Source organism: Neodiprion fabricii, chromosome 5, assembly GCF_021155785.1.
Source record: "Neodiprion fabricii isolate iyNeoFabr1 chromosome 5, iyNeoFabr1.1, whole genome shotgun sequence".
NCBI classification, from domain to species: domain Eukaryota; kingdom Metazoa; phylum Arthropoda; class Insecta; order Hymenoptera; family Diprionidae; genus Neodiprion; species Neodiprion fabricii.
In genome coordinates, this window is record NC_060243.1 from 15746985 (window position 1) to 15771171 (window position 24187).

A 24187-nucleotide genomic window follows, 5' to 3' on the forward strand; every position below is an offset into this window, starting at 1 on the left:
ATCCAATATGGTGGACCGAAAATGTAAAAAGTCGTAGTCACTTATTACGAATATGCACTCAAAATTTGGAAATTTTTGAAGTAATATAAATAATCCGAATAATTAGATATATGTTTGTTTCTCTTATTATTTTGGAAGATGCGCTCATTTACCCTCTTTTTCTATCCGATATATATCATAATTATCGTTCGTGAGGAGTAAACTCCAGTCGTGCGTCGGAGCTGACACACACGCTTTTTTTTTTCTGTTTGCCATATCTCATTAGTTCCTTTTTGGCATTGCTTCGCCAGTTTTGTTAAAGAACCACATCTTGTGACAGCTAAACAATTTCTGGTATATGTCACCCGCATTTGACGTCATTGTGTAAACCACGTGCTGCTAATGTTTACAATGCGACACGTGCTTGTTAGACTGCTATACTACACAGCTGATGGCTATTAGAGACACATTTTTGGTTATAACCCCCTTGCGGAGAACTACTGTAATATTCCGTGACTTAGTTCCTCCGCAACCCGTTAGGTGGCAGACAGTGCATGCAATGGCGCGTGTGAAGTTTTCTTGCTTTCGCGGCAAATCGTACTTTAAACTTTAATGTAACGTAACGCCCGGCTCACCCCCCCCCCCCCCCCCTGTAACGAACAGCAGCGTTTGGTTCTACCGCCTCCCCCTTCCCCCCTCGTTTTGAACGATACGTAAGATTAGAATGGCGCCCTACTCAGCTATGTGCGACTCCCTACTTCTCCCAGAGGTCCGCTGAACATCTTCCGTTTTGATACCTTCTCTCACTCAAAAGTCAACTCTTTCTAAAAATACTTCTCCAGGCCCTAAATTCAATTACATTCAATTGCATATACCAAGTAGTCTTTAAATTTACGTTCATAAATAAACAACATTTCGACCAACATCATTCAGCAATTAATATCCATCTATAACTCTTTAGGTGCTATCACTCTGAACGGGAAGAACCCATATCATTGTCCATAACGGACGTAACACCGGTCTGCTGTGTAGCCACAGTAGAACCCCGTTTAACCAGGGAGCGGATTAACCGTGGTCCTCTCGAACGCCTGCGCGCTTCGCGCGAGCAACTGGAGATGGTTACACGCGCAGGCGCGAAACTTGTCCGAACTCGCTATACGCACATCACGTTAGCGGTTGTCTTGAAACGGGCTTAGACTTGTTAAGATACACGTAGTTCGCATATTGCATCTCATGCCGTGATTTCACTTATCCGTGGATTCTCCGGTCCCGAGCAGCTCGGTTAATCGGGGTTCTACTGTACTAGGTAATGAACTGTATCAGGAGTGAGAATACATAATCGTTTTGATTCCATCAAGTGCTTATGAGCCATAAATAATTTGAAGTCGCGATTTAACTCTAAATTCAGCTTGAAAATATTGTTCAGAGCTTCCTATAGGTCAAGTTTAACTATTCGCTCTCAACATTAGTTTTAAGTCTGCACGAAAGAATTTTGGACAACCATGTCGGTTGCAATTTTCGTTCTATAAATGTGAGAATAGACATCATTTTCAGGGTTAATATCGACATTTCATATCGCATCCATAAATTAATTCATCACGCATTTACAGGTGGTTGGCCGATACCAAACAGCAACTGTCCACCTGGCTTGGAGTACCTTATGGCCCTTGATCGACTGATGGTGGATCAACAGGTTGAGTTACTCGAGGGTACGTAATGCATGCACACCTTCTTTCCACACCTTTTAATTTTTACATTATATTAATATAATTACAAGTGGTGATCGTGAAATCAGTTATTTAAAAGCCAAGCACACCTGTTTCTTTTTGCAACGCATGTATACCAGTAGAGTATAGTTGCACCATTTGTGAGCATCTTTGTCAAATTCTGTATTTAATAATCTGACTTTTAATCTCTTCGACTACTCGGTTCATGACATTCATAATTTTCAAACAATAGAACCTACCAAGTATGAAAAAATTTGGCCAAAACTGATTAAAATTTGGATTTTAGTCATGAATCGAATAGTCGAAGAGATTAAAAGTCAGATTGATAAATACAGAATTAAGCATAAGATCACATCTGTACTATTTTTGGTCATAAACTTATTGTTAGATTACACGTAACGAATTATGAATATGGTCACAACTGGGATCACACAGATGACATAATAGCACCTACCGAGGTGAACAAAACCACGTTTAGTTGCTTTATAGATGTCATTTAGTTTGGCGTGAGATGTGATATCTAACGATCGCTAAAAATTAGCAAAGAGCAGGAATGAAATTGCAAGTGTGTCTCACAGTGGCCATTTTGGTTTTGCGCCAAAGTTTGAATCCACAGTAAAAATATTATGAAAAGCAATATACTCTTCGATACTGTGAACCTAAAATTGTTAGAAGATGTCTCTCCAAATTCCGACAAGTACGTAATCATCTCTGATATGAAATGAAAAGTACTTGAAGTATACTTCACCGATTTTATTCATTCTGTGATACGTTTGACTTATTGTTAGTACGTCAAAAACATTGACTACTTATTTTTTTATGTACTGAATGAGCACGCGAAAAATAAATGTCTAATGTTTTTCCACGTAATACAATATATTGTATAATAATTAAAAAAAATTGGTGAGGTTCGCTTCCGCTACTTGCCTTGTCAGTACGCGGAAATCACTTGTACACGTATATATAATATACATGTACTGCAAAAAAGAAACGGTTATGGTTGGCTCTGCAGCATTGTTTCATTTTTTCGAACCGTAGCTTTCACCGGATGGGAATCGGAGAATAAGTACGTGGTGAAAGATCCTAGAGGACAAGTTGTGTACTACGTAGCAGAAGAATCAGACTGTTGTGGTAGAATGTGCTGTGGCAAATATCGGGCCTTCGATATTAGGATTGTCGACGTCACGATGAAGGAAGTTATCCACCTTTCCCGCTCCTTGAAGTGTGCTAGTTGCTTTTTCCCGTGCTGTTTGCAGGTTCGGTACTTATACGTTCAAAATCTAATAAAAGTACACAATGCAACCTACATATGCCCAATTTTTTTACCGATCTTAACTAGTTTTCTGGTTGTGAATCCCAACAATTTGCACTCGCTTGGAATAACAAATTTTACACGAATACATTTCCTATTTGATTAAAATATAGTTTTTATTATATTAAAAAAATTCTCCCAATTTTCATGCCAAATAAAACTGTTAGGTTTCATAATGGCTTCTTGTCTTCAAGCACTTTTCTATACAATTTTCAAATTTCGATTTCACTATTCATCGAATGTCCGCCACTGTAAGCCATCCAAATTTACCATTGTTGTAGCTTCTATGTTTCTGAAACGTTTGTGAGAGTTGGCGTGCTGTTAGTATACCTGGCTGATAAATACTTAGCAAATATTCCATCACAGCTTAATATTTTATGCAAAAAAGTAGGCAAAAAATAGCGTCAATTCTGAAATTTCTGTAAGTCATTAGTTGTATGGGCATTTAGTGTATGTGTACGCAAATTTTCTATTTAATACCGCACCCCGGCGACAAAGGTGATACAAGTCAAAAATCGGCGTTTTTGAGTTAATACTACATTTCGATTGCCGATATTCGAATCTATAACCATGCGAAGTGACACTTGCCACTAGAGAGCAAAAATGGTGTAATCGCAGCGAACCGGTTGTGGACCGCATTTATCATAAACAGTGTCCCTTCAGAGTTCTTCCAACTTTCATTCGCGTCATTCTATTGGGTGAAAATGAACTCTTTAATATTAATATAGTCTCATTCAAAGATCAATGGATTAAACTCCAAACTTTTGAAGGTTTGATTTTTCTTTTTTTGCCCATACTGAAAATCGCCGATTTTTGAGTTGTGTCACCTTTGTCCCCGGGGTGCAATATAACGTAATTTAGTGATTAATCGAAAAAAATTTGTTATGAGTGTTATGTCCGTTACGGATTATTAAATAGGTTGCCTCCTGCTCAAAGCAACCGCAGCTGAAAGTATTGGATAAGATATTGAATAATGGTTCCTTGTTGGTCGAAAGATGGCTCATTTGAAAATATATGGCAAATGCAATTGTATGTAGAGTAGAGATGTGTGTTTGCAGAGAGTAGGGTTTTGAGTGAGCTGTGTGGTTGTTGAAAGTTGGAATACCAGTGAGTTTAGACACGAAGTGTATGCGTGCAGAAAAGGTGTGAGAATCCAGAGTGAGGGGAATGGAATTGGATGACAATGAGTAAGGGCGATAGCGAGTAGCGTGAGGCTGGATGGAGACAGGAGGACAGGATAGAGACTGTAGCGTTAATATAAGAAATGTGGGAGAGTTAGCAAGTAGGAACAATAGATGGGGAAGACGTGTGGCGGTACGTCGGACGTAACATGATGTTTCAAAAATTCGAATATTCACGGGATATTACTGAACATAAAAATGGCTTGTGTAGAAAGTATTTTTAATGAAATAAAATAATGAAGAGCTATTGAAACAAATGTGAATCGCAATCGAACGTTGGTTTACAATCTATACTAAATTAATTCTAGTAAATTATTGTAGAAGTCGAATATCATGTAAATTGAGGTCACTTTACAGTGTAACTCGTAGATGGTAAGTTTGACGTTGGTTTGAAGTCTTTTTGATAAGTGTGTTTTCATTAGGTAAATACGTCTAAATCACAATTAACGTTGACATATTGTGTAGGCGATGTAGTTATAGTGTATTGGAATAAGCGTTTTTTACGATATTTTAGTTTTATGATCTCCCATGCATTGCAATAATATTCCATAATCAATAAATTGTGTAAAATTGTAGCTGCTAAGCTTTTAAATCCATAATTTAAATAACAGTGAAAAAAATAATCAACTCTTATTCCGCCAAACCGGGTGGTCTCGAGTTCGCAGCTTAGCGACGCGGACGTGTTTACGATCGCTCTCACTCGAAAAACATAATTTGTCACCAAACAGGACTTATACACAAACGTGACTGTTGAGAATGTAATTTCAGAATACTATATATATGCATACTATGTACCATGTATTACTATAGAGCCCAGTATGCGCAGTAGAGGTAAGGCGCATACGGCGCGTATTAGTATTAGTGAGATCGAGAATCGATGAGAGAGTCTGTACTGCTACTGCTCCTTCTTGTTCGTCGTCGACTCTCATGACGCAATGTAGTCTTTATTAAATGAGTTTACCGTCAAAGTTATTGACTAATTAAATTGTTCTTTATTAATAATAAATAAAAGAGAGTATTTATTTACCGAATCGATCCACAGAATCTAACAGTGACTCTACGATTTAAACTGCGGTCGTTGCACCACTCAACCAAGCGGAAGGAGCCCCCACAAAACGAATTCCGAGGAACTTCAAAAAATATTGGAGGAAATCTGGGACGATATAACAACTGTTAAGCTTACAAGTGAAACAGTGCATAAAGACATTGGGTTTACTAAAATTCCCGAATTAACACAAGACAGGAACAACCAGGAACTATAAAAACAAATCGAGCAAATACACCTGATATTAACGAACCTGGGTAAAACAGAAAGAGCAAACGACTTGACAATCATCAAAGTACTGGAAAGTGAAAAGACAAACAACGTCCTCATGACGTTTGTCATGAATCTCTTCAAGCAAATTGGAATAAACATGCCTGAACACTATATTGGTACGGCATACAGGTTGGGTAAATGCTCTCCATGCAAGATTAAACCTATTCAAATTAAATTCGTTGCTCCACGCTGGAAAAAAACCACTCTTTGGTAAAGCAGCCATCTTCAAACAACTCGAACTGGCACTGTCAAACAATATTCCACAAGAAAGAGTTATAATAAAACAACCAATGAGAGCGTGATATCTGTTGAGACAGAGGGGGGAAGATGCAACCTTAAAAAGCAACAAGTTGACCGCAACGAAAAAGTCATGATCCGGCAAGATATTACTTTCATCATATGTGAACAAGCGGAAAATGCGTCAAATCCCCCTACAAACCATGAAACATTTATTGCAAACGCTTGTCTCTAAAATATAGATATAAAAAAAGATATTCCGCTGTGTGAACTTGAATGATCATTGGTCGACTGCACATTTGTCTTAAACGCTATTTCCCAGATATATCTCTGTCAACCCTAATAGTCGGAGAGCTAGTAACACGTGTTTCATGAAGTGTTTGATGCACCTTGAAATTTTGTGCCATAGCATCTACCGGATAGGTGAGCAGGTAAACAAGTGTTGGCTAGCCTTACCTGGGGACACCAGGTACTGCGCACGGGAGAAAGGTGTAAAAAAATTTTGCCCAAAAAAAATATCTGTTTCAAAGCCCAACAAATAGAAATCAAAATTTATAATCACATAAGACACAAAAATTAATAAGGCAGACACTTTTGAGGGGGTTAATATTTAATAAAAACACCCTCAAGTTGTTTTATTTTAAATACAAAATAAAGTGTTTGATTCACGCTGATATTTTAACAGCGTCTTAATTTCATATAATAAAAAATAATTACAAAAAGGCAGACACATTTTTGGGGTTTAATTATCGGAAAATATAAAAATAAATATTAATTTTAATAGAATGAGATAGGCAGCGCGTAGTCGTGGATGTGAGTGAGAGCACCGATTATAGGCGTAGCTACGGTGTTTCTCTGCGCTCTCATTGGCTGTTGGTCACGTATTCTTGTACAACTGTACTGACTACACATTTTTAAATTAAATTCTGGAGTAACATCAAAACAAATATATGTTTATCCTGATTAATAACTTATTTTTAAACTTTTAATCTTTCAAGATAGTACAATAATAATAATAATAATAATAATAATAATAATAATAATAATGAAAGAAATAGCATTTATAGTTTATCACATTTAAGAAAAAAATAATGACGCTTGGGGTTACTATTAAAAATCCTATGATTAGTGTTAATGAGAAATTTTATTCATTCATTGTAGTTATAAAAAATATAGGTGATACGCGTAGACTTAATTGAAAATTAAAGTATAATTTTAATTTTCGTCTTCTTCATCACTGTCCTCTGATTCTTCATTTGAAGAATGAAAATAAATATTCGTCAATTTCACGACCCTTAGGCCCAATTATTTTTTTGTGATGCATAATTGTAACTTGCAGTAAATCCACGTATTTTTTCATTCATTTTTTCTCGAAGAAACTCTTACCCAAGTCACCATCAAACCCCTCTCCATTGTCAGCACTTAATTTCTTTAAAGTATCGATATAGTAGTTACAGAGAAAAAAAAAAAAGATGCATTTTTTGTTTTTAACTATATTTTCATCAATGAAAGAGCAAACTTCATTAAAAGCTTCTTCGCGATATTTTAGTTTTTTATGATAGTCGGTTTTAGCTTTATCTTGATATTGACGTAAAGAATTTACGTATTCAGTTCGGCAAATACGGTGAGCTTTTACATTTACTGAGTTTTGTAATTGTCGATATACTTCCGTTTCTTCTAGGAATTCTTTGTATGGTTGAAGAGTTTTAAACAGAGCTTCTTTTTCCATAGAATATAATTGCTCGTGCCGGCCTTTAACTTTTCTGCGAACTTTCTTACAAAAAATACTAACATCGGTGTTTTTTGATGTTACATCAAGATCTGCCGTAATATGTTTAGAACTCTGACCTGAACTTTCTTGAACTTCAGACTGACGATCTTCATTGGTTTCAGCAGACTGGCAATCGTCATTATTTTTGTGACCAACACACTCCAGAAGCTGAGGTTCCGTCTGTTCAGTTCCAACATTTTCGACAACTCTGTCACTTGATGGGGAAATACCTAAAAAAAATAAAACCTTAATAAGAAGTTGTTATGATTATTCTAGCAATATCTAGGTAAATATCATTAGTAATAGATAAATGCGTGCAGCTGCCTTATTATATATATTATGTTACGCAAAAATTATGAAGTGCATTTCATTTAAAAATTTTGATAGAATTACAAAAAAAAAAGCTGATGTGTTAGTATACATATATTTTAATATTAAAATTTTAACTGTACATTAAGTATAACTTTATCATAATTGAATTTTGTACAATACCTGACGAAGCAGGAGTCTCTGGAGAAATTGTTGACAAATTCTTCTTCTATTATTGTTTAATACTTGTAAAATTAGCGTAACACAGCCGATGATAACCCTCCTTAGTAGACACTACCGATGGTAGAATTACACCACTGTATTTCAAATTACATTCTTGACGGATTTTCAATGTTATTCGACATTTATTTAAAGATGTCTCAGAGAAAACAATAACCTTTTCAGCATCTTTCTGTTTACATATAACACATGACACAGACACACGTTCCTCACACTCCTCTTCCATTTTTCTAAAAGAATAGTTCACTCGAAAATTTAGTGTACATTAAAAGATATCCAATTCACATATTTTGTTATTAATAATTAATAAATTTACACACGCATAAAAGAAATCACAAAAACATGTGCTCACAACAACGGATAGAATGTTTACTGAAAATGTGTAGTCAGTACAGCTGTACAAGAACACGTGATCAACAGCCAATGAGAGCGCAGAGAAACACCGTAGCTACGCCTGTAATCAGTGCTCTCACTCACATCCACGACTACGCGCTGCCTATCTCTTTCTATTAAAATTAATATTTATTTTTATATTTTCCGATAATTAAACCCCAAAAAAAGTGTCTGCCTTTTTGTAATTATTTTTTATTACATGAATTAAGACGCTGTTAAAATATCAGCGTGAATCAAACATTTTATTTTGTATTTAAAAAAAAACAACTTGAGGGTGTTTTTATAAAATATTAACCCCCGCAAAAGTGTCTGCCTTATTAATTTTTGTGTTTTATGTGATTATAAATTTTGATTTCTGTTTGTTGGCCTCTGAAACAAACACTTTTTTTGGGCAAAATTTTTTTACACCTTTCTCCCATGCGCAGTACCTGGTGTCCCCAGATAAGGCTAGCCAACACTTGTTTACCTGCTCACCTATCCGGTAGATGCTATGGCACAAAATTTCAAGGTGCATCAAACACTTCATGAAACACGTGTTACTAGCTCTTGGACTAAAAAGAAAGGTACGCCTTTTTTACGACTTTGTCCGGGCGTTTGACTCAATAAAACACTCATTGCTGTGGAAAAAATTATTTTTGATAGTCACAAGGTCCAAATTTATACGAGTTTGTAAAAACATATACGATAACGTTACCATTACCGTGCGTAGCCCCATCGGCCTAAAAGTAGACGTTACAGCAGGAGTGTTACAGGGTGAAATCTTAAACCCTCTACTATTTACGCTATTCACACTCTGAATAGTTTTCCGAAGAATATTTGGATAGATAAACAAGATAAGTTAAATAAGGTAATTAAGAAGCGAGTATACTCGTGAGTGAATAAACCCTCGGATAGACAAAATTCAGACATCATACTAGAAAAAAATATTGCTCGCTACATAGTTCGAAACGAAGTGCGGATATGTCTAATTTCCGCTCATGCATTAAAAATAAGGATGAATTGGCGTGAAAAAATAAATCGCATTGTATCTACCAAGCTTCCAAAAATTTTGCTCTCCAGATTAGTATCGCTTGAACATAACAATCAAGTTATCGTTGAATACAACACGTTTCTGCAACTAAAACACATAATAATAAATCAAGGCTTGAATAATAGAAAAAAACATCGCCCGTACAAACGAAATAACAAATTATAAAATAGAATTCCTTGAAAGATATACCTAAAGAAATCAGTCTTGCTGATCATTGATGATAACGAGAATCAGTAAGTCGTCAAGCCTCGATTTGTACACTTGAGGACAATGAATCTGAGACGGCTAATTTTTTAAACTACACAGTTGTGTTGGCAACATAGAGAAACCTACAGCGCCATAGTGGGCCGAGTGTGAAACAAACTCAATCTCAATAAACATAACATAACCCATGACCGTCGAATCTATCCTTAGAATATCGCGGGGTTGCTGACTTGTTCGACTGTCATGGGTTATGTTACGTTTATTGAGATTGAGTTTGTTTCGCGCTCGGCCGACTATGACGCTGTAGATTTCTCTGTGTTGCCAACATAACTGTTTAGTGTGAAAAATTAGCCATCTCATATGCATTGTCCCCAAGTGTACCCCTGACTATGTATAGTACAGGGCGTCAACGACAACTTTTACCTAAAGAGAAAAACTCCGCTTCCTATGACATTACTTGTAACTCAATGTCGCCTGATATCAAAAATGGTAAGAATCTTAATAAATAATGCGCGCATTGAATTAAACCTGAATAGTGATTACTCTAAAGCATGTGGATTCCCAGAAAGAAAACCTGCCCCACTTACTGCTTGAATATTCTGCCTATCACGATGCCCGAATAAAAATATTCGGCAACGTCTTTGACGAATATTCAAGCAACATTTAATAAACAAACTATTGAAATATTAAGTGCAGAAACGACACAAGAAGTCAAGCTACTGTGTACATTTATGATAAGCGTATGCGAAATCTGCAACAAGAGTCGGAAAGGCTAAACGACGTACATATTAAGGGTAGCACTAAATATATGAAGATCTAAGATATCCCGATGTATAGTTATAAGCTGACGATATCGAACCTTATTTGTACAGGCGAACAGATTGAGCAAATTAACGAATAGTAATAAAATAACAAGTTCCCCCAAATTATAAATTAAATTTTGGTTAGTCGTATTATTTGATGTCAAAACAATATACAATCCACAGTTGAACGATTTATATCATAAAAAAAATTGAAAGGCTGTAATCGGCACTGTTACCTTCCACGCCAGCCTTCCCTAATTAGTAAGTTAGAAAAATTCTCTCTGACGAACAAGAACAATAGCAATAAAAAATACTGAGTCCAGTGAAATCTTTAGTTAATTTGGTGCATTTTTCATGACATTCTCAAGGGTTTTGAATGTTTTTCTGAAATTTTTTTGGAAAGTACATGATGAAGGTTTGTTGAACTTGAAAAATTGGTAGTATGAAAAACTCAGGGATAATTTTTCTCGGTGATAAGAAATGTCAATGTATTTTACGATTCAGAATTTGTGCAGCGATTGTACTTGGCATCATATTATATACGTTATATCTTAGGGAAAAAGCTATATGGGGATAAGTAGGGTAAAAATGATTTTCTCGAATATCTTAATGATATTTTATGGATAAGTAAGTTTACGAAATTTTTTTGCAACTATTTATATCATTAATTTATTGAAGAATTTTTTTTCACACCTAATAGAAGTGAATTATTTCAGTATATTACCTATATCAAAAACTAGTACAATTTGGAATAACACAGCTAAAATTTATTTAATGACTCAGTTGTTCTAGAAAAAAAATGTTTTCTATTTTTTTTTTTTAACTACGCCGTACCTTTAAGAAAATGTTGATAATAAATACAAGTGATTGAAGAATCTATAATGAATGTAAAAATATTAGTTCCATAATTTTGCTCGAACAGGATCACAATAAAAAACAAAAATTTAAGAGATAATCATTTTTTTATCATGAATTTATTCGTCTAAAAATCTGTCCATTGTGCCTTGACTTCCTGAATAACATATTAAATTTTCAATAAAGTCGGTAAAGTCCTGAGGAAAAAATGATTTTATGTTTTTTAGTTTTTTTTTGCTTCTTTTTGTCTCCAAAAACAAATTGACATTGAGGTCTGATATTTTCAGGATTTCAGTATTTGAATAGCTACTTATCCATAAAATGGTATTGAGATATTCGCAAAAGCCATTTTACCCTGCTTATCTCCCTATGGCCTTACTAGTTATCTATACCCTCTGTCTTAATTAATATTACATATATTAAAATGTGTACACATTTTTAACTTCTCTTTTTTCTCTGTTTTCAGAGAAAAAAGGAAATTACTGTAATCACCTCGAAAATGAAAAGTTGACTTTTCACTAGATCTCGACGTTTCGAGATATAGAGAATCACCTCCAACCATTTTCGGATGGACGGCTGTGTGTATGTACGCATGTATGTATGTATGTATGTATGTGTGTGTGTGTGATCAACTTTTTCGTCCGACGATACCTCGAGAACGAGTTACCGAATTTCAATGATTTTCTTCTCTATCGACGCGGGTTTTCCAAACTTAGAACTGATTAGATTCTGGCTTTGATAGATTCAGGACTTTTTGAATTATTTAAATAACTAAATTCCAAAGAATAAAATAAAAACAATGATATCTTGAGAATACATAAATGGATTCTAATGAAAATTGGTACCGCAAGGTTTTTTGGGTCGCTAATGACAAGTCTAATTTAAGTCAGAATTACAAAATTTAAATTTGGCGTATGCAATATGCTGAAAAAAAAACTAATAACATTTGGATCTTTATGAAAATTGGTCCCCACGGGTTTGCTGGGTGGCTGATCACGAATCTGAGGTGAGATTTTCGAAAACCAAAATAGCGAATCAAGTTTGATGGGAAAAATCTGAATAAATTCGGATTTTCGTTGGAATCAGTGGGCGGAAATCCTTTGGGTCACCGATAGCGAATCCAAGATCAGACTTCCAAAATTTGTAATGGTGGTTTAAAATAAAATAAAAAAAATCGTCATGTCTTATGTAATATGGCATATGAGGTTTTTCAAATCGTTAATCATGAATCTGAATTTGTAGTTCAAAATTCGAATTCAATATTATCGTTTTTTTTTTAATTTCTTTTGTGTACTTCGGGCTTGCAGTGTGAGAATGGAAAGTTCGAGGGCCGAGTCATGGCCAGCCTAAAGTTGCTTGTTTCTAAACGTTTCATATATTCATTATTCATGGGGTCTCTTGTTGTTTATCAGGAACTGGAGGTATCTTCTAACGGTGTTCAAATCGGCTCCATTGTACAGAACTGGAATCCCATCCGCCCTTCTTTCTCGATCTGCGATGCCAGTGGAGACAGCGTTCTAAGTATCAAAGGCCCCATATGCATGTGCTCATGTTTTGATATTGACTTCGACGTAAGTATATTATATCTAGGTATAAATAATAGTTTAACAGTTAGTTTGAATAATTCGTACATAGAGATAATATTGTCCGTTCGGGAATAAAGAAATTTATTAACTGTTATTTTTCATTGTTTTAAACAGTTTACTTCTTGTAAAATAATATCTCGTCAACCGCATCTTTGTATGTTCGCTAGGAAAAAAAATAAATAAATAAAACTGTAAGGGAAAAGTCGACTGGCCTGAAAGGGAGTGGGCTTACTTCTCCGAAATCAGTTCTATTAGAAAATTTCGCAGGATTGTATCTACCGAAAAATTATCTTACATGCCCCATTCGTCAATTCGGGTTTTTCCGTGACAATTGAGGGTAGAGAAAAGAGGGCAAAAAATTTTTTGCCAAGGTTATTCATAGATGCTAGCTGGCAGTCTACGTATATCAATCATGATTAATAAGCACGCGCAAGGATATTTTGTTCACGATCAGATGAAAAATGGCTATTGTATCAGAATGTTAAAAATATCAAAATGTTAAAAATATCATCATATTAAAAATATCATTAACACACGCCCCTATTGAGAGAACTACGATTATTAAAAGTGGACTTAAAATAATCTCGAATCTTTTGATAAAACGACTAAGGTTTGCAACCGAGCGTTTTCTCGCTCTGTGTATGTTCTGACACAAAGTAGTCATCCAGGAGTGAAATTTGTACGTGCCTTGGCTAAACCAAATGTTATTTGGAATAGTTAATTTTTAAAAATTGAAAAATATCGAATAATACTCCTCAATTTAATTCTATACTCTGTCCGGCGAGAGATCGACACAACGTCGCGTAATAGAGTGGGAATCGGGTGGGGATAGCGGAGCTCGCTATTCAAGTATTGTACCTATAATTTCCTACATTTGTGTCCTGCACCAATAGTCTACGCTGTGTAACAGAACTAATAGGTGACATAATATGAACATCGCGGGCTCATTATATCGTATAGTCCAAGAGTTCATGACAAATTTAGAGAAGGTGTTTTGCCCACGTTAAAATAATAAAAAAACAACACTGTGACGATGTATATATTTTGATCGACGAAAGTAAGAACCGAAGTTCGGACGAATCAGCGGATCAGCGGATCAGCCGATCGGCAAATTAGTAGGCCTACGACTTTAGAAGGAGAGAGTTGCGTATGGAGGTGTCAGGAAATCATAAAGTGTGAAATTAGCTCAAATCCTGATCAGGTAACGAATTCAATAAGTAACGACGAACGGAAACAAGAAAGAAAGTCACACCATTCTCAAATTATAGATACGACACATCACACACTCTCCCTTCAAATATTTCGAATAATTGTTCCGCTCGATTTTATCTATATACACTTTTACCGTCTGTTTTAATGTTATTGTTACTATTTTGTTTTATTCTTACTCGACTATTGTCTCATATATCCTTTAGCTTATACACCTGTGCCGTCCACTTATATTTTTTTCTTTTAAACTATCAAACCAAGTTTGTTGGGTTGCGACGTGCAGGGACTAGAAATTAGGGATGTTGTACTATTAAATTACAGTTGACTTTTAAACCAAAATGACCCAAATACATGCATAATTTGCTCTGTGATCGTCAACAACTATTGCCCGTAATTGTCTATTTATTTCCCTTTCTTTTATATTTGACTTGTAATCAATAAACTAAAATTCATTACAACACTATTGCTATGAGTGCATCTGGAATGGTGGGTCTGGTAGAGGTCTTGCGGTTATTTTGCTACTGCGCAACCTAATAGATTTGAAAAAATATAATCACAAAAAATATACTTTAGGCATCCTAAAATTTTTATGGCATATTCAATAAACAATTTAAAAAATACATGTCAATTGCCAGACGATTTGAACGATTTTTAACAACCCCCTGACGTGAATAAAGATTTTAAATAAGTGCGACAAAAAAGTTTCACTTGTAGTTACAAGTGCGAGAGAGATAGTTTATCCACGCCTTCTGGCAGCTGACGGGGCCCCTGGCTCTTCGGCCTGTGATTGGTCGCCTCAAGACCACGTGACCACTATTTACTATGAAACTCGCTCTCACACACACCGCAGAGTATTTTAGAGTTATTAATTTTTCAATAATAAATAACAAATATATAAGCTCACAAGTTTTTTTTCTTTGATACCAACGTGTCATTAAATTCCTTGCACTCGTAGAGTTGCTAAACGGAGTATTATGTGAGGTATGTGTGGTATTACCTTGAATAATTTATTAACTTTTTGAAGATTATTAAAATAATTGACATCACTACAAAAATACTAAATTATTTTAACTATATCCACAGATATTTGGTCCATATATATATATACATATTGATAAATCTTGGTACCCAGAACGACAAAAACTGCAGTAAAAACTATGATAGAAGCTTAACAATATCAAACTAATCTTCCACGTGGTTGTATAAACTCGTTATGAAAAATACTCTAAAATACTCTGCTGTGTGTGCTGAGTACAAGTTTCACGGTAAGCAGTGGTCACATGGTCACGTGGTCTTGAGGCGACCAATCACAGGCCGAGGAGCCAGGAGCCCCGTCAGCTACCAGCAGGCGTGAATAAAATACCTTTCTCGCACTAGTAACTAGAAGTGAGACTTTTTTGTCGCACTTATTTAAATTTTAATCTTTATTCACGTTAGGGGATTGTTAAAAACCGTTCAAATCGTCTGGCAATTGACATGTATTTTTTAAATTGTTTATTGAATATGCCGTAAAAATTATAGGATGCCTAAAGTATATTTTTTGGCTATATTAATTAAATAAATTCGGGGGGGTCAGGTCATACTTCAAAACTCAAAAACTAGTCTGGGATTATTATTTATATATTATACAGCTACTAAAACAATAGGTAAAAAAATTTCAACTTGCCCAATAGATATTTTTTGAGTTTATTCTTTTTTCAAACTTAATAGGTTGCGCAGTAGCAAAATAACTGCAATACCTCTACCAGACCCACCATTCCAGATGCACCCATAGTAATAGTGTTGTTTTTTATTATTTTAACGTGGGCAAAACAACCTCTCTAAATTTGTCATCAGCTCTTGGACTATTACTTGAAATTTCACAAGTCTGTGAACTCACTCGCTATTTTGTAACAACTGACCCTCGACGGTTTGAAATCAACCGCTAAGTTTGAAATTAACTGTTAGGTTGAGTAGCTGGGTACCTGTGTCGGCTGTAGCTGGGTCTGGCCAGCTGCGAGACCCGTTCGGTAACCTGGAGTGGGTAAAATGGGCGGCGCATTGGGCGGGATCTGACCGAAGTGGACGCGTTTAGCTTTGTAAGTGGGTCGATCTCTCGCTGGACAGAGTATAGACCTAGCAAATGAAAACGATCTAAAACGTATTCCAAAGAATTTATACGGAATTGGTGAATCTGCCGAAGTTTTCGGTTACATATATTTTTATGAATAAAATAGAAAATGAATTAATAGAAATCACTTTTAATGACCATAATGTCAGCCATTTCATTCGTTAACATGTTTTGCCGTGTCCACAATACCTACCTCAAAAACGGTTCAACCGATTTACTTCAAACCTAGGGACAATATTCTTGGATAGTTTAAATTTTGCCACGAAAAAAAATTTTTTAAACGAAAACCCCAAGTTCTACTTCAAACGGCCGATATTTTATTGAAAAAAATAAAATTGGACCGTGAGAAAGAGTTAATATAACGCCCTACACGGTGCAGCTCAGCACCGCACGACAGCGAACTGAAACGTTATGCAATTTTAGGTTAGCAATATTTCGATTTGGAGTGAGAATTATATTTTTTGGGGTTAAAAAGACCTCTGGAATTAATTTTATTGAAGAAATATTTTCCAAGACGCTGGAAAATAGAACCTTTACCAAAAAAACTATATTCTAACTTTTGTAAATTTCGCGACTCTCAACCTCTGAGTTTTCCATCTTCCAAATTCGTGAAAGCGGTTCAAATTCCATTATAAAATATTGTTTAAAGGGAATCATTTCGTTCAAATGCAAAAATATGTCTACTACTTCCGACTCTCACCCCCTATATTTCCTCTTACTCGATATCTCTGAATCCGCACGAGATTTGAGTGGAATCTATTCATATTTTTAGGGGTTTTGTTCAACCATATTGAGTAGACACAAATATAAACGGTGACTGTCGGGATGAGTATAATTATGTATTATTAATATAATTTTGTTTGTCGATATTGAGCGACCGCTGAATATTCATTATTCCAGTGAAATTTGGACGCTCTTTATAAGTTTGAACTGTAAAAAAAAAAATTTGTGGTGTGAGCTGTAAAATGGATAAGTTGAAAAAGTTTTTCGGATAAGAATCGAACTCTTAAGCGACCTTGAAAAATTCTCCCATCACGTTCAACTTTAGAGGGGTTTATTTTATTTGAAGAAACTATTTCGGTCCAACTTGATGTTACAGCGACAAAACTGAGATTCAGAAGAAAAGAAGTTTCTGTGATTGCCAATATTCGCTAAAAATAATTCGAAGCTCTGATGAGATTTTCTGAACTTAAAGGGCAAAAGAGTAGCAAAAATGACAAAATCCCAATAAAATACTATAAGTGATCTTATAGAAATGAACTAAAGGTGGTTTTAGTGACTCACTGACGGCATCTCTAAAACGTCATCTTTAATCGTTATTTGCAGGTACTTTCAGTTGACGGCGAGCACAAAGTTGGTCGAATTTCCAAAAAGTGGTCTGGATTTGCACGAGAATTATTCACGGACTCGGATATGTTTGGGATCAGTTTCCCTGCCGATCTGGATGTCAAAATAAAGGCAGTTCTCCTTGGTGCATGTTTCCTGATTGTAAGAAAAATTTTGTTCAATATTACTTATGCTTTACTTCGTTCGTTTTGAAGTTGCATTGATGAAAAATCCCCATCAAATACATTCCAAGATCGTATTAAAGTGTTGCCCCGAAAGAAATTCTATTTCACTGCTTTTTGTCTGTGAGTTGCACAAGTTATTTTTGTGGCAAGTTTGCATAAAATGGGGATTTCTTGTCGTGTGTAAAGTGCTGCAAGAGCCAAAGGCGTGTACGCCTATGCGCGCACATGCCACATATCCTACTTTCTGTACGACCTCCTGTTAAAAATTATAAAATAGTCGGGTTGTTGACGGACGTAACGCCGAAAAGATTTATGAAACGATGTAATAGTCCGAGAGCTGGGGACTGATTTTTGTGACTAATATCCGTAAGCTTGATATTTTTTTTTGTATGTGCTATACATATGGGATATTCTGCGAAGTGTGGATCAAGATCGGAAATTGATCTCTCCGATTTATTTCAAACTTTTTTCTGTGAAAGTACTGGTCGAAAAGCAAAGCTAAGTTTTTTTTTTCATTTTTTCAATCATGCGTATTTGAGATTTTACCATCTCAAAAGCGACTATTTTCTAAAACCTGAAAAAATTCAAGAAATCCTAGAAAAACATGACAAAATTTTGTAGCCCTATTCGAAGATGGAGATTTCATCACAGCAAAAGTTGGATTTCGAAAATAATGAAAATTTCGAAAATTATTCATGAAATTCGTTTTTATATGAAAATTAACAAAAAAGTTTCCTACAACATGGGTCGAAAAAAATATATATTTACAGAGTTAAACTCGAAAAATAGTAACTACCTAAGTCTTAGCTAGGTAGCGCAACAACATTATACGAATAGTGCAAGGTGAACATTCGCAATGTAGAATTTTTTTATACAACACTAGGGGCTTCGCGCCTCACTATTTCCTTACGCATTGTCTAGTAGACAGGCGAATTCCTTCATGTTGATTTGATGACAGGTCTGCACTTGCTGTCCACTTCAATTCCTTCTGTGCTTACTTTTCTTTTTTTCATCAATCTAAGCTTCCATTCGTTGGTTAAAAATTGTTGTTCCTTCTCTATTGATATCGATTTATCTCCTTGACTTGCTGAATTATTTTTGCTACCGCTCTGTCCGTTATTCTCCAAAATCACCTTCTTTGTTTTATTTTTTTCTCTATATTTGTGTTGCTGTTCACTCCGCAAAACACCTCTTTCTCTTGTGGTTAACATAGATCCTGGTCGTCCTCTTGCCTGGTTATAGGAATATTTGTTTATTATTATTCTCTGGCTTATTTGGTTATTCGCACTTACAATTTTATTTTCCTTTTTCTTTTGTGATACGTCCGACCATCCACCGTCTCCATCGCCTTGTCTGCTGGTTGAAACTCCTCCTTTCTATTCGTTGGTTGAAAAGCCAGTATGATATTTTTTCTTCGCTTCCCTAATTTTTCGCTCTTCTATGTCCATCACATTGGTTGGTCGTCCTCTTGATTTATTTTCCAAATCAATAATCACAATCGATTCTTCTAATTCTTCGACACCCTTCGTTGAATTATTTTTACTACCGCTCTGCCGGTTATTCTCCAAAATCACCTTCTTTATATTATTTTTTACTCTATATTTGCGTTGCTGTTCATCCCGCAAAACACCTCTTTCTCTTGTGGTCAACATCGATCCTGGTCGTCCTCTTACCTGGTTATACGAATATTTGATGGATATTATTCTATGGCTTCTTTGGTTCTTCGCACTTACAATTTTATTTTCCTCTTTCTTTTGTGATACTTCCGACCATCCACTATCTTTATCGCCTTGTCTGCTGCTTGAAACTCCTCCTTTCTCCACCGTCATCGTAAATCCTGGCTGTCCTTTTGATTGTTTGGTGATATATTTAGATTTACTATTATTTGGTTGTTACTTTTCGTACTTATTACTCACTATCTGAATTTTATTTTGGTTCTGCAAGACATCAAAGTGTCCACTGTCTCCGTCGCCGGTGAAGAGTAGCGAGAATTGTGTTTCATTTTGTAATCCGATCCGGTGTGGATGAATTTGTTCTTCGCGATACACGATTAAACATATATTAAAAATGTCCGCAGCTGCAGCTAATTCTGCTTCTCCCCCGTATATTCCATTTTCATTCATATGTGATTTGTAATCACCAGGTGACCTAATCACAGCACCGTTTGACTCATTACCTGTAATAAAACCCGCAAATGTAGACCAATTATCCACTATATTTGAAACGACACTCAGTCTCACCTCTGCGTGTCGATCTTGAGTGCCGTATACACGATACGCCAACGCGCGAAAAAGACAATTCCCGTCGGGAATCATCTTGATAATTTTCGTTTGCATGGTCATTTTTTGCGCGTCAGAAAAAGATGCTCATAAAGATATTTGTCAAAGACTGCCATAAACAGCCGATGACAGCTGTCAAAGGGTTTGCTAGATGCTTTTTGTTTTGTTTTCGGGATCTCACCCCACCGCCAACTTCATGCGTATACTATTGTTATTATAATATTTTTTATACTATTGTTATTCTAGTCTTTTTTTTTACTATTGTTATTATAATCTTTTTCTACCTGTTCATTTGTTTTAAACTTTTTTATTAGATAGAGAGACTAGAACGCAAACACAGTCTAGTACGTAACACCAAAGTATAATAACGCGCGTAGAATTCCACACACGCAACAAATGCATTGCGTCATTCCATTACTAACCGAAAATAAAATTATTGCTCGTCGCTATTCTGCATCAAGTATTCATATTACTCATAAGATAATCAAATAACTATGATATATAAAACATTGTAATATGTATCTGGAACATAAATATTTCATACCGTAAACCTGTTAATATATTTTTTTCGACCCATGTTATAGGAAACTTTTTTGTTTATTTTCATATGAAAAAGGCATTCCAAAAATGATTTTTGAAATTTTCACTATTTTCGAAATCGATCTTTTGCTGTGATCAAATCTCCAGCTTCGAATAGGGCCAGAAAATTTTGTCATATAATACTTTTCTAGGATTTCCTGAATTTTTTCAGATTTTATAAATGGTCGCTTCTGAAATGGTAATATCTCAGATATGCATGAACGAAAAAATCTTTAAAAAATCATGGCTTTGTTTTTCGATCATTACTTTCACAGAAAAAAGTTTGAAGTAAATCAGAGAAATCAATTTCCGATCTTGATCCATACCTAGTGGAATACCCCATACGCACCATTGTAGTCATAGTCTTCCAACGCATCACCACAATGGCAAGTCTGAGGGCGATCTCGAAAGTCGCAAAAAACAAAGATTTTCAAATCATTTTCCCAAACAAACTTTGTTTATGAGCTATTGACAAGGTCAAGATTGAAATTAAACCAGTCTACCAACTCGCGTGTACAACGTAGTGTGTCTTCCACTCGCATGAAGCCCGCACAAAGTTACCATAATGAAATCATTTTTTCAAAGCTGAAGTTTTGATCTAATTCAGTTCTGGTCACGTACGAATGAATAATAATCGTCTTCCAATTATTATTTATAACGAAAACTGTCTTCCAAAGAGGTGAAAGTACAGCGCGCTAACCAGGTTAGCCAGGTACTTCTTTTCTGCAATTTTCTTCAGAATTTATATTCTTCTTGCACAATGTTTGTGGGTGTCCCCTGAGTGTAAATTATTCAAGTTAGATTCGGGGGAGGGGGGTCGGTCGGTTGGTCGGTCGGAAGTGCGCGTATTATTGGACGTTTGATATTCCTTGGATTCAACATTTCGCCCCTCGCTATGATGCATATTTCAACTTTTATTTTCGATTAAAATTTATTTTCGCAATTGTACATTTTCAATTCTTTTATGTCTTTTTCATAGTTCTTTGTTGACAATGCCTTTCCATACTTTGAATTACCGTTAATAAAAATTTCGAATTACTGATCCGTCATCTCGGAAAACACGTTTAATCAAATACCTCTTGAACCGTGCATCGCACAAAAAAAAACAGCGAAAATTTTTCTGTAGGTGATAAAAAACGGGACTTTTTTCTGTGTAGTGTAGTTTTTTACTTATAGCGCTTCAAGGTTTCCAATCATGGGTATTGCTAAATATATCGTCAACTGTTGATGGAACAGTAAAAATGGTTACGCCCAATTTAGTAGAATATAAAATTTCTAATAAACTTTATTTCACATTTTTTCCCCGTAAAATTGATACTTTAAGAGCTATAGCGTGGTAAACGGTGCGCGACGTGTAAGAAGAGAATAAAAAAGTAGATTCTACTTAAAACTACAGGAGAAGAGAAAAAACTATATATATAGGTATAAAGCTTCATGAAACTGCGCATAGTAGTACTGGAGAGCTTTATTGAGGTACACTGTAGATGTTAAAAATTTATATATGTGTGATGCGGATTTTTGCTGGAACACTGCCACCTGGAGAAGTAACCGAGAACTACCATGTACGCAATAATTTGGTGAACCGCGATGTAAGCTGGAAAAATTGATCTTATAAAAGATATCGCGAGATTCTGTTAGGCGCCTGGCGTGCACACGTCTCGAAATCCTTAGTTCCGCTAAACCTCGGCTGACATACTTGGTGGTAGTTCAGTACCACGGAGAACGGAGGGGTGATTTTGGAGAGAGAGAGCGACACTCGACAACAACACACTATTTAACACAAATAAAATAAAATAATATATTCGGTGATATTGGCGATATAAAAAAAAAGTCTAATAATTTAAAATTCGCTCCCGTGATATCGAAAATAACAAAAAAATAAATAAACGAAACAAAGTTAAGACCAAACAAATATCAAAGAAATGTTAATCCTAATTGCGCTAGTCGTACTCTCAATAATAAATAAAATTGCCGAAACCCAAAAACTAGGGATTATTCGAACGCACTAACTGCGATCGTCCTTTACTAAAATAAGGCGCTAATCGCAAAATTATTTAGTATCGGAAATCAAAAATAAGTTTCAATTTAATAACTATAACTTAAGACGACTAATCGCGATGCATCCGAACTCCGATTAGTACTCGAGCAAAACCCAAAATTAAATAATCGTACCGCTAAACTGAGCGCTCACACGCGGCGATACGCGATCTACACGAGACGTGACCGCTAGTGCGACTAGACCCCGTGCAGCGACATTTGACTGCACGCAATTTAATAACTCTAGATTTTCAACAAAGTGGACTCTACGAGTTATTGCGAAAACTCAAGCTACGGCCATCAAACAAGGAGATCAGCAAACGAATTTGGAGTATCGTCGTAACGCAATTACAAAATGGCCAACCGTCAACCGGTCCGCCGATCTAAATCAATCTCGAAATTGGTTCGCTAGGGAATTAATAGCGCGTACCGCGACGAAACCACATCAAAAAGCTCCCAACCCCGTAGTCGGACAACCCAAGTCTCTTCTTCGCGAAGAAAACAAACAGTACAAAGAACACCTCTAAGCTACCGCTCGCTACACGTCTCTCTAACGATACTTTGCAACTGTTTCGCACGTTTCCCAGCATCGCCAGGACTCTGTATGTTCAGCTTCGCTACGCGGAGCCGAAATTCCACATGCTTCGAACATAGGCGTAATTACCCGCGAAAGATTCCCCAGAATTTTTGCTTCTCGGATTACAACATTTTTAAAGGCTAGCTTATCGCTAACGTCGATTTCTCCTGTCACGGAACGCTGATTGGCTGTCGCGATCGACGGTACTCCATCGTTCGGCAGTGGCGTGGAGACGGCTTCGCGAGGCTGTACGATGTTGGCGCTTTAAGGAGAGGTTACGGCTCGCTGGCCAACAACGGAAATCTCGTCCGCCTCGGTTTCCCTCGTGGCAGAGGTCTACGTTGGCCATGGTGTATGGAGTAAGGTGTATTCACGGTCGTGTATACAGGTCTGGGGCAGCCCCCTGACACACGCTGCTAAAAGTGGTTCGCAAAATGTCCCTCGATTTTGCCGCCAATTTCGACCACTAGTGGCGCTAGTAGTTGTCTGTCAAGCTTGCGCGCGGTCAGCGAGGGAGTTCCGTATAGTTACTCGGGTAACAATAAAAAATAATAATTGTTATATTTATCTGCTAACTATACGGAACTCAGCGAGGGCAGTGTGCGTGTCAGAAGTCTACTAGCGCCACGTAGAGGAACTAAAAAACGGGGACAAAACGCGTACAATTTTTCAGTATACGAGCAGTGGTGGGTGTCAGGGGTCTGTTCTGGGCACTCCCATATATTTCGTATACCCCACAGTGTGCCTCTATCTGAGGCACATGTGTCCCACATTGGCCGCAAAAGCGCGGAGCGCTGCAATCTCGGGGGCACATGTGTGACAGAGACAGAGCGATATACGCGCGCATGTATTAGCAGGGCTGTAATGAAAAGTTAATCCATATCTTGAATAATTCGTCGAACACAAAAATTAAAACCGTAAGTCGAACATATGAGCGATG

General features: G+C 36.2%; 1 protein-coding gene across 1 annotated transcript in view; it reads left to right on the forward strand.

Annotated features, from left to right (window-relative positions):
• LOC124182974 (phospholipid scramblase 1) overlaps window positions 1–24187 on the forward strand; it is a 74682-nt gene that overhangs the window by 46037 nt on the left and 4458 nt on the right. Inside the window, exons 3-6 of the mRNA XM_046570864.1 lie at window positions 1590–1688; window positions 2745–2962; window positions 12772–12930; window positions 17591–17752. Of these exons, the coding sequence (XP_046426820.1) occupies window positions 1590–1688; window positions 2745–2962; window positions 12772–12930; window positions 17591–17752 (638 nt within the window). The remainder of the gene's footprint in view (window positions 1–1589; window positions 1689–2744; window positions 2963–12771; window positions 12931–17590; window positions 17753–24187) is intronic.